General features: G+C 40.3%; 1 protein-coding gene across 1 annotated transcript in view; it reads left to right on the top strand.

Moving 5' to 3' along the window:
- The window catches only part of tubgcp3 (tubulin, gamma complex associated protein 3), a 40,292-nt gene extending 29,127 nt beyond the window's left edge, over window positions 1-11,165 (top strand). Inside the window, exons 16-22 of the mRNA XM_007253111.4 lie at window positions 51-119; window positions 770-905; window positions 1,144-1,232; window positions 2,709-2,840; window positions 3,148-3,288; window positions 6,141-6,257; window positions 6,969-11,165. Of these exons, the coding sequence (XP_007253173.3) occupies window positions 51-119; window positions 770-905; window positions 1,144-1,232; window positions 2,709-2,840; window positions 3,148-3,288; window positions 6,141-6,257; window positions 6,969-7,130 (846 nt within the window). The 3' untranslated portion in view covers window positions 7,131-11,165. The remainder of the gene's footprint in view (window positions 1-50; window positions 120-769; window positions 906-1,143; window positions 1,233-2,708; window positions 2,841-3,147; window positions 3,289-6,140; window positions 6,258-6,968) is intronic.
- The last annotated feature ends 2,547 nt before the right edge of the window (window positions 11,166-13,712 follow it).

The following is a 13,712-nucleotide window of genomic DNA, read 5'->3' as shown; positions in this document are numbered from 1 at the left end:
ACAATGTGTTATTTACCAGAGACCTCTGCTTTGCTTTCTTCATGTTTCAGGTGTCTCCAGGTGACACAGGCTGGGACGTGTTCAGTCTGGACTATCATGTCGACGGACCAATCGCCACGGTAAATGGCTTTGTTGGTTGCATTTCTGCAAACTAAAAACCTAGTAGGTCCCTGCTTTGGGTGTTTTCACACCTATAATTGGTTAGCTCTGGTCTGTATATTAATGGGTTTGTAAATTTGGACCATTTTGCTTTTTGTTTAATTTGTATTCACAAATGGAAAAAAAAACAAGCAGATCAAAATCTATGACACAAAATACAGCTCTGGAAAAAAAGACCATTTAAAAAATAAGGAGTTTCTTTGAATTTACCAAATTAAAAACATCTGGAATATAATCAAGAGGAAGATGGATGATCACAAGCCATCAAACCAAACTGAACTGCTTGAATTTTTTGCATCAGGGGGGCATAAAGTTATCCAAAAGCAGTGTATAAGACTGGTGGAGGAGAAGACAGAGACCACCTCTCAAGAGTCTCAATACAATTGTTTTATTCACTGCACTCACTGTGTTGGACCAAGATTATTCTCAGTCCTGGACTACAGAATCTTTTCTATGTGTCAATCTTTATTTTGGGTACTAGTAAACTGGTCTTTTAATCCCTGTCTGAAGAAACTGAACCTCCACAGAAGTTTACAGGAATAATTTTTATAGAAACTCTTATGCCTGCACAGTTAAATCTGACTGTGTTTTTATGTATTTCCTGTGCCAGGTGTTCACGCGTGAGTGTATGAGCCACTACTTGCGTGTGTTCAACTTTTTGTGGAGAGCTAAGCGGATGGAGTACATCCTGACGGACATCTGGAAGAGTCAGATGTGCAACGCCAAACTGCTGAAGAGCATGCCGGGTGAGTGCAGTACCACCCTGCCACCTGCAGGGGGGGCAACAGGGTGACTGACTTGTGCTGTGCTTCTTAAGCCACAGAAATCCAGAGATCATGTAATTTTGCTTAAGTGTTTAAATAAAATAATGTAACACATAATGAAGAGTTACATAATGTATTAATTAAATGTATATGTTGGTTTGTAAAATTAATTGATGAATTGATGAGTCTGTTCTGAGTCATCTGCTGGTTGTGTTATCAGAGCTGTCTGGAGTTCTGCATCAGTGTCACATCTTGGCTTCAGAGATGGTCCATTTCATCCACCAGATGCAGTACTACATCACATTCGAGGCAAGTGTCTCTCACGCACTCGCGCTCTCTCTCTTGCGCTCTCTCTCTCTCGCTCCCTCTATATCTCTCGCTCTCTCTCTTGCGCTCTCTCTCTCTTGCTCTCTCTCTCTTGCTCTCTCTCTATCGCTCCCTCTATCTCTCGCTCTCTCTATCGCGCTCTCTCTCGCGCGCTCACTCTCTCTCGCGCGCTCACTCTCTCTCGCGCGCTCTATCTCTCTCTATCGCTCTCGCTATATCTCTCGCTCTCTCACGCGCTCACTCTCTCGCGCGCTCTCTCCCTCACGCACTCTCGCTCTCTCTCTCTCTCTCTTGCACTCTCTCTTGCGCTCTCTCTCTCTCTCGCGCTCTCTCTTGCGCTCTCTCTCGCTCTGTCTCTCGCTCGCTCTCTTTCTCTTTCTTTCTGACCCTTTGATTCTTTTTTCTGACCCTCTAACTCTCTCTCGCTCCTCTCTCTCTCTCGCTATTTCTTTTTCTTTCTGACCCTCTGACTCTTTCTTTTTCTGACTCTCTCTCTCTTTCTCTCTCTGAATATCTCTGTGATCCTCTCTTTTTTCACTTTCTGACCCTCGGACTCTCTCTTTCTCTTTCTGAACCTCTCTCTATCTTTCTCTCTCTGAATCTCTCTCTCGGGCCCTCTCTCTTTTTCACTTTCTGACCCTCGGACTCTTTCTTTCTCTTTCTTAATCTCTCTCTATCCTTCTCTCTCTCTTTCTCTCTCTGAATCTCTCCCTCTCTCTGACCCTCTGACTCTCCATTTCTGACTTTCTCTCTTAAGACTGACTGGATTAGATTCTCTTTTGCTGACTTTGTGATGCTGACTCTTTTTCTGACTCTTCACACTCTGACTCTCCTTGATCTCTGACTCCCTCTGACACTGACTTGCTCTCCAACATTCTGAGAATCTGCTTTCTCTTGCTGACTCTGATTCTCTGATTCAGTCACACTGACTCACACTTACACTCTCTGACTTGATTAATTTGTCTCGCTGATACTCAGACCTCGGATTCTAAATCTGGCACTCTGACTTGCTCTTTCCGACTCTTAAAGGTACATCTCCACTAGCACTTAAGCCTCAATGCATCCTATTTGTTTTAATGGAGAGAGCCGCCGCATGCTGCGGTGCATGCTGGGTTGCATTGAACACAGCCTCGCCTTCTGGCGGAAAGGTTCAGCAGGGTTTTTTTTTGATCAAATAAATTTGGCTCACGCGCTGCGTCCAGCCAATCAGGGAACAGCAGACTGTGATTATTAAAAAAATATAAATTATCCTTTTTTTCAAAATAAAATCTTAACTTTATTTAGCTTTATTTGAATTAAAAAAAAAAAAGTCAGATATGCCCACCTGACAAGAGAGATCCGGCATAGTGGATCTCTCACTCTGAATCTGTTGCTCTCTTGCTTCTAAACTCTTGTTTTTTGAGCTCAAAAACTTATTAAAAACTCAATGTCATTGTGTATGTTTGTGTGTGTGTGCAGGTGTTGGAGTGCTCGTGGGATGAGTTGTGGAATAAGGTTCAGCAGGCTCAGGACCTGGACCACATCATCGCAGCTCACGATGTTTTCCTGGACACCATCATCTCCCGCTGTTTACTGGACTCCAACAGCAGGGTGAGACACACACACACACACACACACACACACACACACTTAAAAAGCTTAGCAGACACACTCATGCATTCAGGAGAAAGAGCTGAACTCATCTGACAGACTGAACAGCAGCAGAGCATGCTGGACATATTAATAGAAACCTCTACAGCTGTGCCCAGCCTGGTTAAACCTAGCTTGACCTCTGTGATGGACGATTGTTGGAAACCAGTGAAACCAGAGGCTGCACAGTCCCAGTAAACGACAGTATGAAAAGTTATGTGATTTGAGGTGAATGATTATTTCCTGTATGTGTGTCTCTTTGCTGCAGTCTCTGTTGAACCAGCTGCGGGCCGTGTTTGACCAGATCATCGAGTTCCAGAACGCTCAGGACACCCTGTACCGCTCAGCACTGGAGGAGCTGCAGCTCCGTGTGCAGTACGAGGACAGCAAGAGACAGAGACAGCAAGAGGTAAAGAGGAAAGGGGTGGAGGGGGTCCCATTAAAAACTGAAGGGCAAATGGATAAAGGAGGAAATGATGGCTATATCCAGCCACTGTGTAATAGTGTCTAATGTACCAAAAGCAAAGCAGAACATCTTTCAGTATGAAAATAGACCTGTCCCAATAACTACATTATCGATGTATATATTTATATATATATATTTTTTTTTTTTTTTACGCTGAAGAACTATAACCTATTTTGGTTCAATCTGGGAACGCATTTGGTTCCAAAATTAGGTGTGTGAACAGAAATGTAAAGTTTCATTAAAAAATTCCTTTGTTATATTATTTTATTAGTGGCAAATAAGTGGTCTAATTTCTGGGGCAAAAAAATCGTTGCAAAAAAGTGTTATCATGACAGGCCTATATAAAAACCTTCATCAACGCATCTCACAGTGAGCCTGGGCCAAGCTCTGAGGGATGTCTTATTACATATGTCCTCGGTTTTTAGGTTTATTCATTTTATGTATAAGTTATTTAATTATTTGTTTATTTATTTTTTTACATTTTGGAGGGGGAAATCTGTTGGAAAATTTTTTATATATATATATATATATATATATATATATATATATATATATATATATAATTATTTCCACCCACTACTTTTGTTTCTGTACTTTTGTACATCCAGGTCCATAACTATTGCATAGAAAAAATATAAAAAAAAAATAAATAATAACAATAATTAATAAACTGCTTGCTCCTAAACACCACCTTAGTGTATTTTAGATAAAAAAAATAGAGTAAAATTTCCCCTGAATGCTTGTATTTCCTCTCAGTGAGTATTTTGTTTTTCACATGTTTATATAGTCAGCTCCATTAGTTTTAGGACGGTGCCAAAATTTTTTGCAATTTTGCTTTGGCCCACCACCTAAGTGGATTTGAGATTAAGCAATTAAGGTTTTAAAAAAAAAAAAAAAAATTTTCAGCTTTTCTGCAGTTAGCAGCACTTAGCGCTAGTCAATACCACTCGACAGCGCTACACTGAAGAACCCTGCGTCTTACGGTCCACGTAGCTTGTTTTAACACAGTAAACACACAGACTACAGTCTGATATACTCACCTCTGAATGGCAAAAGAGCTAGCGCTTAGCACCGTTAGCGGATAATGCTAATACTGCTCCAACCACGGTGCTGGAAAAACTTTACTGATACTCCTTTATAATGCTATACTTAAGTGGAGTGGCTTTACTGCTCCGTACAACCTGACTGGTAAAATTCATACATAAGGTGAACCCGGATTATATGATGCACTGTTGATTTTTGGAAAAATGAAAGGGTTTAAGTGCTCCTTTGTAGTGCGAAAAATACAGTAAAAGTAAATTAAACCTAAATTTTATTGATTTGACTGTTAGGTTGCAGAAATGATGGGCTACACATGGCTCTGAGTCATATTTACAGGGCAGTAATTAAACTTTGTTGTTGTCAATAAAGAATCAATAAGTTCCTTCAAAACAGCCATCTTCACACACACACACACACACGCTTCCCCACATGCCAAGGCTAATGCTATCATTCTTTCTGTCGTTCCCCCAAGAGAGCAGAGTGCAGGCTGGGATTGACGGTTTAATTTGGCCCTGCCTGGAAAAGCGCCGGATAAAAGAACGCCCCTTTTACAAGCCTGGGTGTCCGTTTTCGGTAGCTATCGATCTGTAGCGCTTGGGTGAAGAGTGCTATAAAAACAAACAGAACGGCGGAAGCTGCCGGGGGGGTTTAATGGGAATGTGAGTGTGTGAGTAAGAGAGCGTAACGGTAAAAAGGTTTTCAGGTCTGTTTGCAAGGTCATAAGGATAATGAGTAGTTTTGAGCTAAAAGGCTAATTTATGGTCAGGCAGGCAGCAGTGGACAGGGGCACAAAGCACGAAGTGAGCAGAGGGACATTGCAGAGCTTTTAGAAGTGCTGTGTAAGAGTGTAGTTACAGTACATCATGAGCAGCTCACTTTTAACTGATGGTGCAGTAGAAGATCATTAACTTTTAGCTTGTCACGAAGGTCATTTAATCTCTGTCTCCAGACTAGGGCAAAATATCTAATTGCGATTTTTTTTTTTTCCCACAGAATATTGCAGTTGCGATTTAAATTGTGATTATGTTTAATACATTAAGCCCTAAACCTGTATTATTGGTTATAATATATATCAAACATAATTATAAACTTCTTTAACACACAAAATATTCCCAGGGTTCTCAGATTGAATGTATATACAGCTCTGGAAAAAATGAAGAGAGCACTGAATCAATTTCTGAATCAGTTTCTCTGATTTTGCTATTTATAGGTATATGTTTGAGTAAAATTAGCATTATTTTATTCTATAAACTACAGTAAACATTTCTCCCAAATTCCAAAAAAAAAAATATTGTCATTTAGAGCATTTATTTGCAGAAAATGAGAAATGGCTGAAATAACAAAAAAGATGCAGAGCTTCAGACCTCAAACAATGCAAGGAAAACAAGTTCAAATTCATAAAGTTTTAAGAGTTCAGAAGTCAACATTTGGTGGAATAATCCTGTTTTTAATCACAGTTTTCATGCATCTTGGCATGTTCTCCTCCACCAGTCTTACACACTGCTTTTGAATAACTTTATGCCACTCCTGATGCAAAAATTCAAGCAGTTCAGTTTGGTTTGATGGTTGTGATCATCCATCTTCTTCTTGTTTATATTCCAGAGGTTTTTAATTTGGTATAACTAAAGTAGTCTCTTATTTTTTCCCCAGAGCTGTATATCGATATTGCGGTATGTGGTATTGTCTTTATTGTATCGTATTGATAAAGTTACTGCTTCAATAAATTATCTTGTGTGTGTGTGTGTGTCTTGTAGGGTGAATGGGGTGTGACGGCAGAACAGGAGGCAGCGGAGAACAAACGAGTGCAGGACTTTAAAGACACCATACCAAAAATGTGCTCTCAGCTCAGACTACTCACACACTTCTACCAGGTAACTAAAACTAAGTATTCAATCCTTATTACAACATGCATACAGATGGGTGTATATTGTCTCTGTCCATTGAAAAACAAGTATTTCCATTTTTGTAGATTTTGAGTTTGTACATAATTGGAGACTATTTTAAAATCCTGTTCGAATCCTGTTCATGTAGCTTGCCATCAGCTACTGGAGCCCTGAGAGAGCACAGTTGGCCTTGCTCTCTCTCCACATCACTCCAAAGGGTGATGTCGGCCAGCACAGGGCGTCTGTGAGCTGATGTATCTTAACCGAATGGCTGCGCTTTCCTCCGAGCATTAGCACTGTGATGCTACTCAGCAATGTTGCATCAGCAGCAGTTCAAAAAGAGGCAGTTTCTGATTCACATGTATCCGAGGAGGCATGTGTTAGTCAACACCTCCTGGTGTTGGGGGATTACTAGTGATAGGGGGAGTCCTAATGAGTGGGTTGGGTAATTGGCTGTTTAAATTGGGGACAAAAAAGAGGATTAGAAATAAAATTATGAAAAAAAAAAGGACCAAAAAACCCTTTTAAATTGACTTTTATTGAAAGTTAAGAAGCGTTTAATTCTCTCCTCTAAACTTGCTGTTTTGGAGATACACTTTTTCTTTTTTTTTTTTTGGACAGGGACTATATGCAAAAAATGTCCCTCATAAGAGTCCAGCCCCCTTGATTCTACTTCTTTCCCTCCGTCTCTCTCTGCAGGGCATCGTTCAGGAGTTCCTGCGTCTGCTGATGACCAGCTCAGACGAGAGTCTGCAGTTCCTCAGCTTCCGGCTGGACTTCAACGAGCACTACAAAGCCCGGGACCCCCGCCTGCGGCCCTCGCTCGGAGCCACCAGGGGGCGCCGCAGCTCCAACATCTGACCCACAATCTGAACTCGGCGCAGTCTTGACGGTTGATGTTTTCTGAACGGACCGTGGTGTTGTGAGATACTGTCAGCTGACAGGGCTTACTCAGAACAAGAATTAATAAATAACACACAAAAAAAACAACAAACAAAAAGAAAGAAATGCAGCCTTTAAAACACCCTCATCTTTGCCAACGGTATTATGGTATTTTAGGAGCGTGGATCTTTTAGTAGCACAAGGTCACAGCCCTGTTGTCATCACCTGGAATTCATTTAATCATTCATTCATTCATTCATTTATTTTGTTAATTCTTTTCTCAACTGTGGAACTTTGGAGAAGTGGAGAAGTTATCTTACAGCAGCAGCACTGAAATGGACCTGAGGATGTTATGTTATTTTTTTCTGTTTGTGTGTTGTTTGAGTTTGTTTGAACTAATATTTAAGATATTTGTCTCATATTCTTATAGAGGAGAACTTTAAAAGAGTTTAAAATTGACTTTGGGTGTAGTAAAACATGATAAAAAAAGGACTTACGTTTGTTGAATAGCCCACCCCCGCTCTCCCACAGCTTTCTGAGATCCAGTAATTTTGTGCTTTTTGCACAGCACTCTTTACAACGGGTGCTTCGGGGCATGTTTTGCACCGATAAATCGCTTTTTTACACTGTTATTCAGGCTCAAAGTAGCTCCACATCTTAATGGGAGAATCCAGAAAGCCCTGACTTTTAAAACAAGGCATTAGTAACTTAAAAAGTGCACAAGAAGCTTATTAAAAACCACTGTATTCATCCTATCGCATAAACTAAAATCGGGGTGCCGCAATTGTAAAGTATCTAAAGTGCTACGGGATGTAAACAGTGGTTTTTAATAAGCTTCTTATGCACTTTTTAAGTTACGAATGCCTTGTTTTAAATATTAGAGCTCTCCATATTCTACCAATGAAGTGTGGAGCTACTTTGAGCCTGGATAACGGTGTAAAAAGTTATTTATCTGCAGGGGAAAAATATGCCCCATTAAAACCCATTCAAACCTGTTTGGACAAACTGCACAAAATTGCTGGATCTCAGAAAGGTGCAGGAGAGCGGAGGTGGGCTATTCAACAAGGCTATTACCCTTTATCCTGTTTTACTACAACAAAACTCAATTTTACACCAGAGTTCTCATTTAATAAATGTAATTTTTACCTGAATCCGAACAAAAGGAAATCCAAAAACATAAATTGTATAATTTAAATAATGTAAATCTACTGCTACTGCAAAGCTACATTTAAAACTATTTATTGAATTCTCAACATTTTAATATTCCCCAGATATACCAACAAAGCACAATTCTTTTTTTTTTTTGTTTGCTAAAAAAAATTGGTGCGTCCCTGTTTGTCACCCCCACCACACCCCCACTCTTAAATACTCACTCGTTGCCTAGGCCAGCAAGGTATTCATTTGCTGTGAATAAAGATGCGAACATTTTAACAAAATACAAATTTTTTTTTACAAAAAAAAATTGTAATTAAGAATCCGTAAAAAAAAAAAATTGCGTAAAACAACCATTGATTGTTTACTTCCTTTTTTTTTTTTTTTTTTTTCTTGTAGCAATGCTTCTGTGCCTGCTCATTCAGAACATGCCCCACATAATGTTTATTCATTTGTTTGGAGAATTTGTTTATGGTTTTCTGCAGACTGTGACCTTTGCACTGCCAAAAGATTGAAAGAAAAAAAAATCCTAATTTTCATTCCGTAATTGTACAGATTGGACCTTTTTCAACTGTAGGAACACATCCAATTCAATTTAATCCAATTGCACATTCACTCTCAAGTCATTGCATTTCCCCTCAGATGACTCTGAATTCACTCTTCTCCTCCAGGCTATGTGAACTTTAGAACCTGACTTGAATTTTATGACTCTATAGTGGATGATCTGAACGTGTGTGGACCCTACAGCTGGCCCTGTATTAAAAATATCTTCTATTAAAATACTGTGGTAGTGTTCCAATCCCATCCAGCGGGCTTTCCTGCCTCACATCACCCAGGCTCATTACACTCTGTGGTGGGAAGGAGTCTTATGTGGAGAAGTCTGAATGGCTCTGTCCCAAATCACACTCTTCTCCTAGTGGCCTCCTGCACTTTTGATTGTTGCTCTGTTCCTGTGCTGCCCACAGGTTGTGTTCTTTTAGGGCGAGTATTGCAAGGTTGGACAAGCTTTATTTAACATAACTACTTGTTTCTACCTTCATTTTCCATTTACTATTTAATTTCACCACGCTTTTTGTAGTTCTATAGCTAATTACAGACTGTAGTTCTGTATCTGTTTCTCTGTATACTTTTATCCTCCTCTTAACCTGTTTTTCATTGGTCAGGACCCCACAGAACAGCTATTATTTGGGTGCTGGATAATTCTCAGCACTGCTGAGTGGCGGTTTGTCAGATGCAGCAGTGCTGGTGGAGTTTTTAAACACTGTTCACTTACTGTCCACTCTATTAGCACTTTTTCCACTTGTGTGTTACCTACACTATTTGACTCAACCTCTGCTTTTTCTTCATTATTCAAATTCCGTACCTGGATTTGAGTACGTTTTAAGTACACACCCACTCATTAAAACATGACTGGCCAGAGAGATTCCAGAAAGAATACTCTTACGTGAGGCAAAAAGCCATGAAACCAAAAATATGGAATCCAATTCATTCAGCAAACTCCACTGTTACGGTGTTGTTGGCCCTAAAATGATAATAAAATGGTAGTCATGGTGTATTTTGTGTGACATCGCCAGATACGTTTAGAGGGAGCTGTGGTAGTGGAAATTGAGCCAGGTACCTAAAAAAAAAAAAAAAAAAAAAGCAAGCAGTGGAAAAGTGCCAATAAAGTGGTTCTTCTATTGCTCAGCTCAAGAAAAAAGGCTAATGTAACTGATTGGCATCTTTCAAAGATCACAGCATCAACAAACAGAAACTGGATTTTAAGTCATTTGAAGGTTTTACAGCATCGCAAAAAAACGTTCCTCTAACATCTTTATTTTTAAGAGTCATCTTTCTTTAAAAGATGGACTGTGTTTTCGTAGTTACTAGAAACTTGTCAGGTTGAAAAAAATCAAAAAGTTTGATAGAAAGCTTCTTCAATGTATTGCCCCAATAAACAGTTGGTTAGCAGAGTGGATAACACCACTACCTTCTCCCCACCTGGGCAAGATGACCACACCACACCAAGAGGCGTTGGGCAGGACTTCTTGTGTAACATGATTCATCTGTCACTCTGCATAAGAGTGTGAAGGTTCAATTAGCAGGGTAAGAGCACAGTTTTGCCCAAAATATTGCAATGCACACAACATTATGGGTAAATAGAGTTCAAAAGAGGACAAATTGTTGGTGCACGTCTTGCTGACGCATCTGTGACCAAGACAGCAAGTCTTAGTGATGTATCAAGAGCCACGATATCCATTATCCAACCCCTGGATCGATTAACATTGGTCTAGTGGCTTTTCTGTGCAACTGCTCAGTTTATATAGCTGAAACAATACAAGTCCAGTATGATTAGCAGAGCAGAGACTCCTACTTTCTTGCAACCTTTGAATCCAAAACCAAGAGACACAGCCCCTCCTAATCCTACTTATTACTACTAAGTCCGTGATTGGCTGAATGCTGGAAGTTCTACAGCAATTCTCCAAAAATAGGCCTAAGGACCCCTGGTGTAGGGTCTGAAACCAGAAAGATGGGCTCCTGTTTTTGTTTATTGTCTGGCAAGCTTGTCCAAACCTGGCAGTAGTCTCTATAAATGAACACGTTTGTAGGCGGAGCATGGCTACTATTATGGAATAGTTCATCCAAGCTAGGGGCAACTAACCCTCACTCTATTGCTGTCTAGTGTTTCTAGGTTTGTAATTTGGCCTCAGGGAAGGAAGAAGGGGATCATTTGTGGATTTTGCCTGAAGACTTATCTTCTCCCTCCCAGACCACAAGTCTACAAGTCTGTTGAATAACACAGATGTATAGATATATAATGCAATGGAATAATAAACATCTTGTCATTCTTTTCTTTAATAAATAATGTTTTTTAAAAACTCAGCTATGGTTTCTTATTGTGTCCTTTACTACACGTTTTCATTACAACTGGAAAACAAATAGTTATTAAAGTGAGATTTTATACACTACTGTCTTATTGATTAATATGGAGAGTTTTGTTTGTTTATAAATGCATATTCCATAGGAATGTACTGTCAGAAAGCTACAAATGGCTACAAAAGCATTGCTTAAAATATAGGTGTACGAAAAGTCTATAGGCAAATCTATTCACTCGGTTTCCATCTTTGCAACACTGACAGGCAGTTATTTCCAGTCATGCAACACCAGCCTCCCATCTCTATGAATAGGCAGAGACTAAATTACTGTAAACTTAAAAAGTAAAAGATAATTTTAGAAATATGTTTTGCATTAAACTCATGAACAGTTTGTAGTATTTGGCTTAATAATGCTTGTTATGGCTACTGGTCTATGGTTGACTATGACTGTTCTCACCATCCTTCTCTGCTTATCTAAATTTTTTTTGGTCTACCACTTCAGGCCTTAACTAGAACTATTCCTGTGGTTCTTCCATTTTCTCACCATATTCCTCACAGTGGAAACTGACAGCTGAAATCTCTGAAATAACTTTTTGTATTTTTCCCCTAAAATATGATGTTGAACAATCTTTGTTTTCAGGTCATTTGAAAGTTGTGTTATGAGGCTCTCATGTTGCCTCTTTTTAGAGAGGATGCAAAGTGAAAAGAGACAAACTTAAAATTAGCCACCTTGACCCCTTTCTCATAATCAGATTTACTTGTGTATGTAGGTCAAAGGTCAATGAGTTTACCAAACTATTTTTGTGTTCCAATAATTGGCGCTGAAGATATTCAAATCAATAAAACCGACAAGGGTGCCCAAATATTTAAAACTTAAATATGGTATATTTAACTGAAAATGCTGATCTAGTTCAAACTCATGTAGAACTTATAGATGCATTACACACAGAGTGGTTTATTTTAATTGTTTATTTGGCTTACAGCCAATGAAAACCCAAAAATCAGTGTCTCTGGAAATCTTGCATTTCATTTGGAAATCACAGCAAGAGCCACACAGTCAGGGGTGTAGTAGCAAATTCTGGGTCCTGTACACTCTCAATGTCAGTGTGCCCCTATCCATGCCAGTACACAAGGAACATGAGCTAAAAAAAAAAATTTATAAATCAGGATTTTTCATGGGCCCCTTTCCCTACTCGGGCCCTGGATAGTCAGGTCCACTTTCCCCCCACTACCACGCCCATGTGGAGAGCTACAGACAAGCAGCTCTGCAGCCCAGAAGGTTGATCAACAAACTTACAGAACAGTAGATCTCAAAGCAAGATGAAAGGAGACAAAATAAACACACAGCTCAAGTGGGTTCAAAAAAGGGTGGAAAACGAAGACGGTTGCAAAACAGAAACAGGTGGAAAATAAAACGGGCGGGAAGCGAAAACGGGTGCGAAACGAAAACGGTCGGAAAATGAAAACGTGGGAAACGAAAACAGGTGGAAAATAAAAACGGGTGGGAAATGAAAAAGGTTGGGAAATGAAAAAGGTTGCGAAACGAAAACGGGTGGAAAATAAAAATGGGTGGGCAACGAAGACGGGCGGAAAAAGAAAACGGGTGGAAACAGAGCTTACGCAAAGCATAAGCGAGGAAGACACACAGGCAGGGTAAACAAATGCGATCCTGGGAAGCGAAACAAACACACTGGAGAGAAGAGCCAGGGAGAGAGGAGCAGGGAGAGAGGAGCAGGGGCGTAGCAGCTAATTCTGGGTCCTTGCACACTCTCAATGTCAGTGGGCCCCTATCCATGTCAGTCCACAAGGAACATGAGAATTACGTGTGAATTAAAATAAGCGATTGAAACGTGTCACTCTCCCCTTCTCTGGGCTATTTTAGCGTGCTATCAGCCTGCGCGTCTGTTTACGGTGATATCGCGCGTATACGGGCATCAAATTTTACACCGCGGATGACCTGACCGTGAATCTCGGAGGCGCGGGTACTTGACTCCGGTACACGGCACTGGGTTTCAGCAGTGAACCGCAGCCTCAGCAACCCACAGCCTGTTAGGCGAAAGATCGCCTGTTAATTAGCCAGTGCTAGCTAGCTTAGCTAACTAACTAACAAGCCACTTACTCTGAACGCTCTCTCTCTCCACCGAAGCGGCTTTGGTGCCCTGCTGTAGCCTAGTACCGTGCACCGGAGTCAAGTACCCGCGCTTTGGAGGTTCTTAAAGCCGCGAGGCTCCCGAACGCGGCTGGAGCTGCTGATGCCTCAGTTTAATCTGTGTCGCTGTAGTCCACTTGCCCAGAGCCTCGCTCTCACTCGCGGGAGGGTCAGTAATTGTGGCCCCGCCTACTGTTAATTTACATGTATTTGCATGCTGGTGAGGTTGCAAATGAAATTGAAAAGTGGGAAATGAAAAAGCAAAGTGGAAAAAGAAAATTAATACATCACTAGAGAGCGCTAAACTACTAATCTTCCTTTGGGTTTGCATTTTAATTTTGGCACTTAAAGCGCCGTCCACGCCAAACACTGAATCACAAATTGTCACTTTGCTTTTTAGTGTTT

The sequence above is a fragment of the Astyanax mexicanus genome, chromosome 21 (genome assembly GCF_023375975.1).
Source record: "Astyanax mexicanus isolate ESR-SI-001 chromosome 21, AstMex3_surface, whole genome shotgun sequence".
Classification (NCBI taxonomy): domain Eukaryota; kingdom Metazoa; phylum Chordata; class Actinopteri; order Characiformes; family Acestrorhamphidae; genus Astyanax; species Astyanax mexicanus.
The sequence above is the reverse complement of the archived record's forward strand: the minus strand, read 5'-3'. Positions and strand labels throughout refer to the sequence as shown.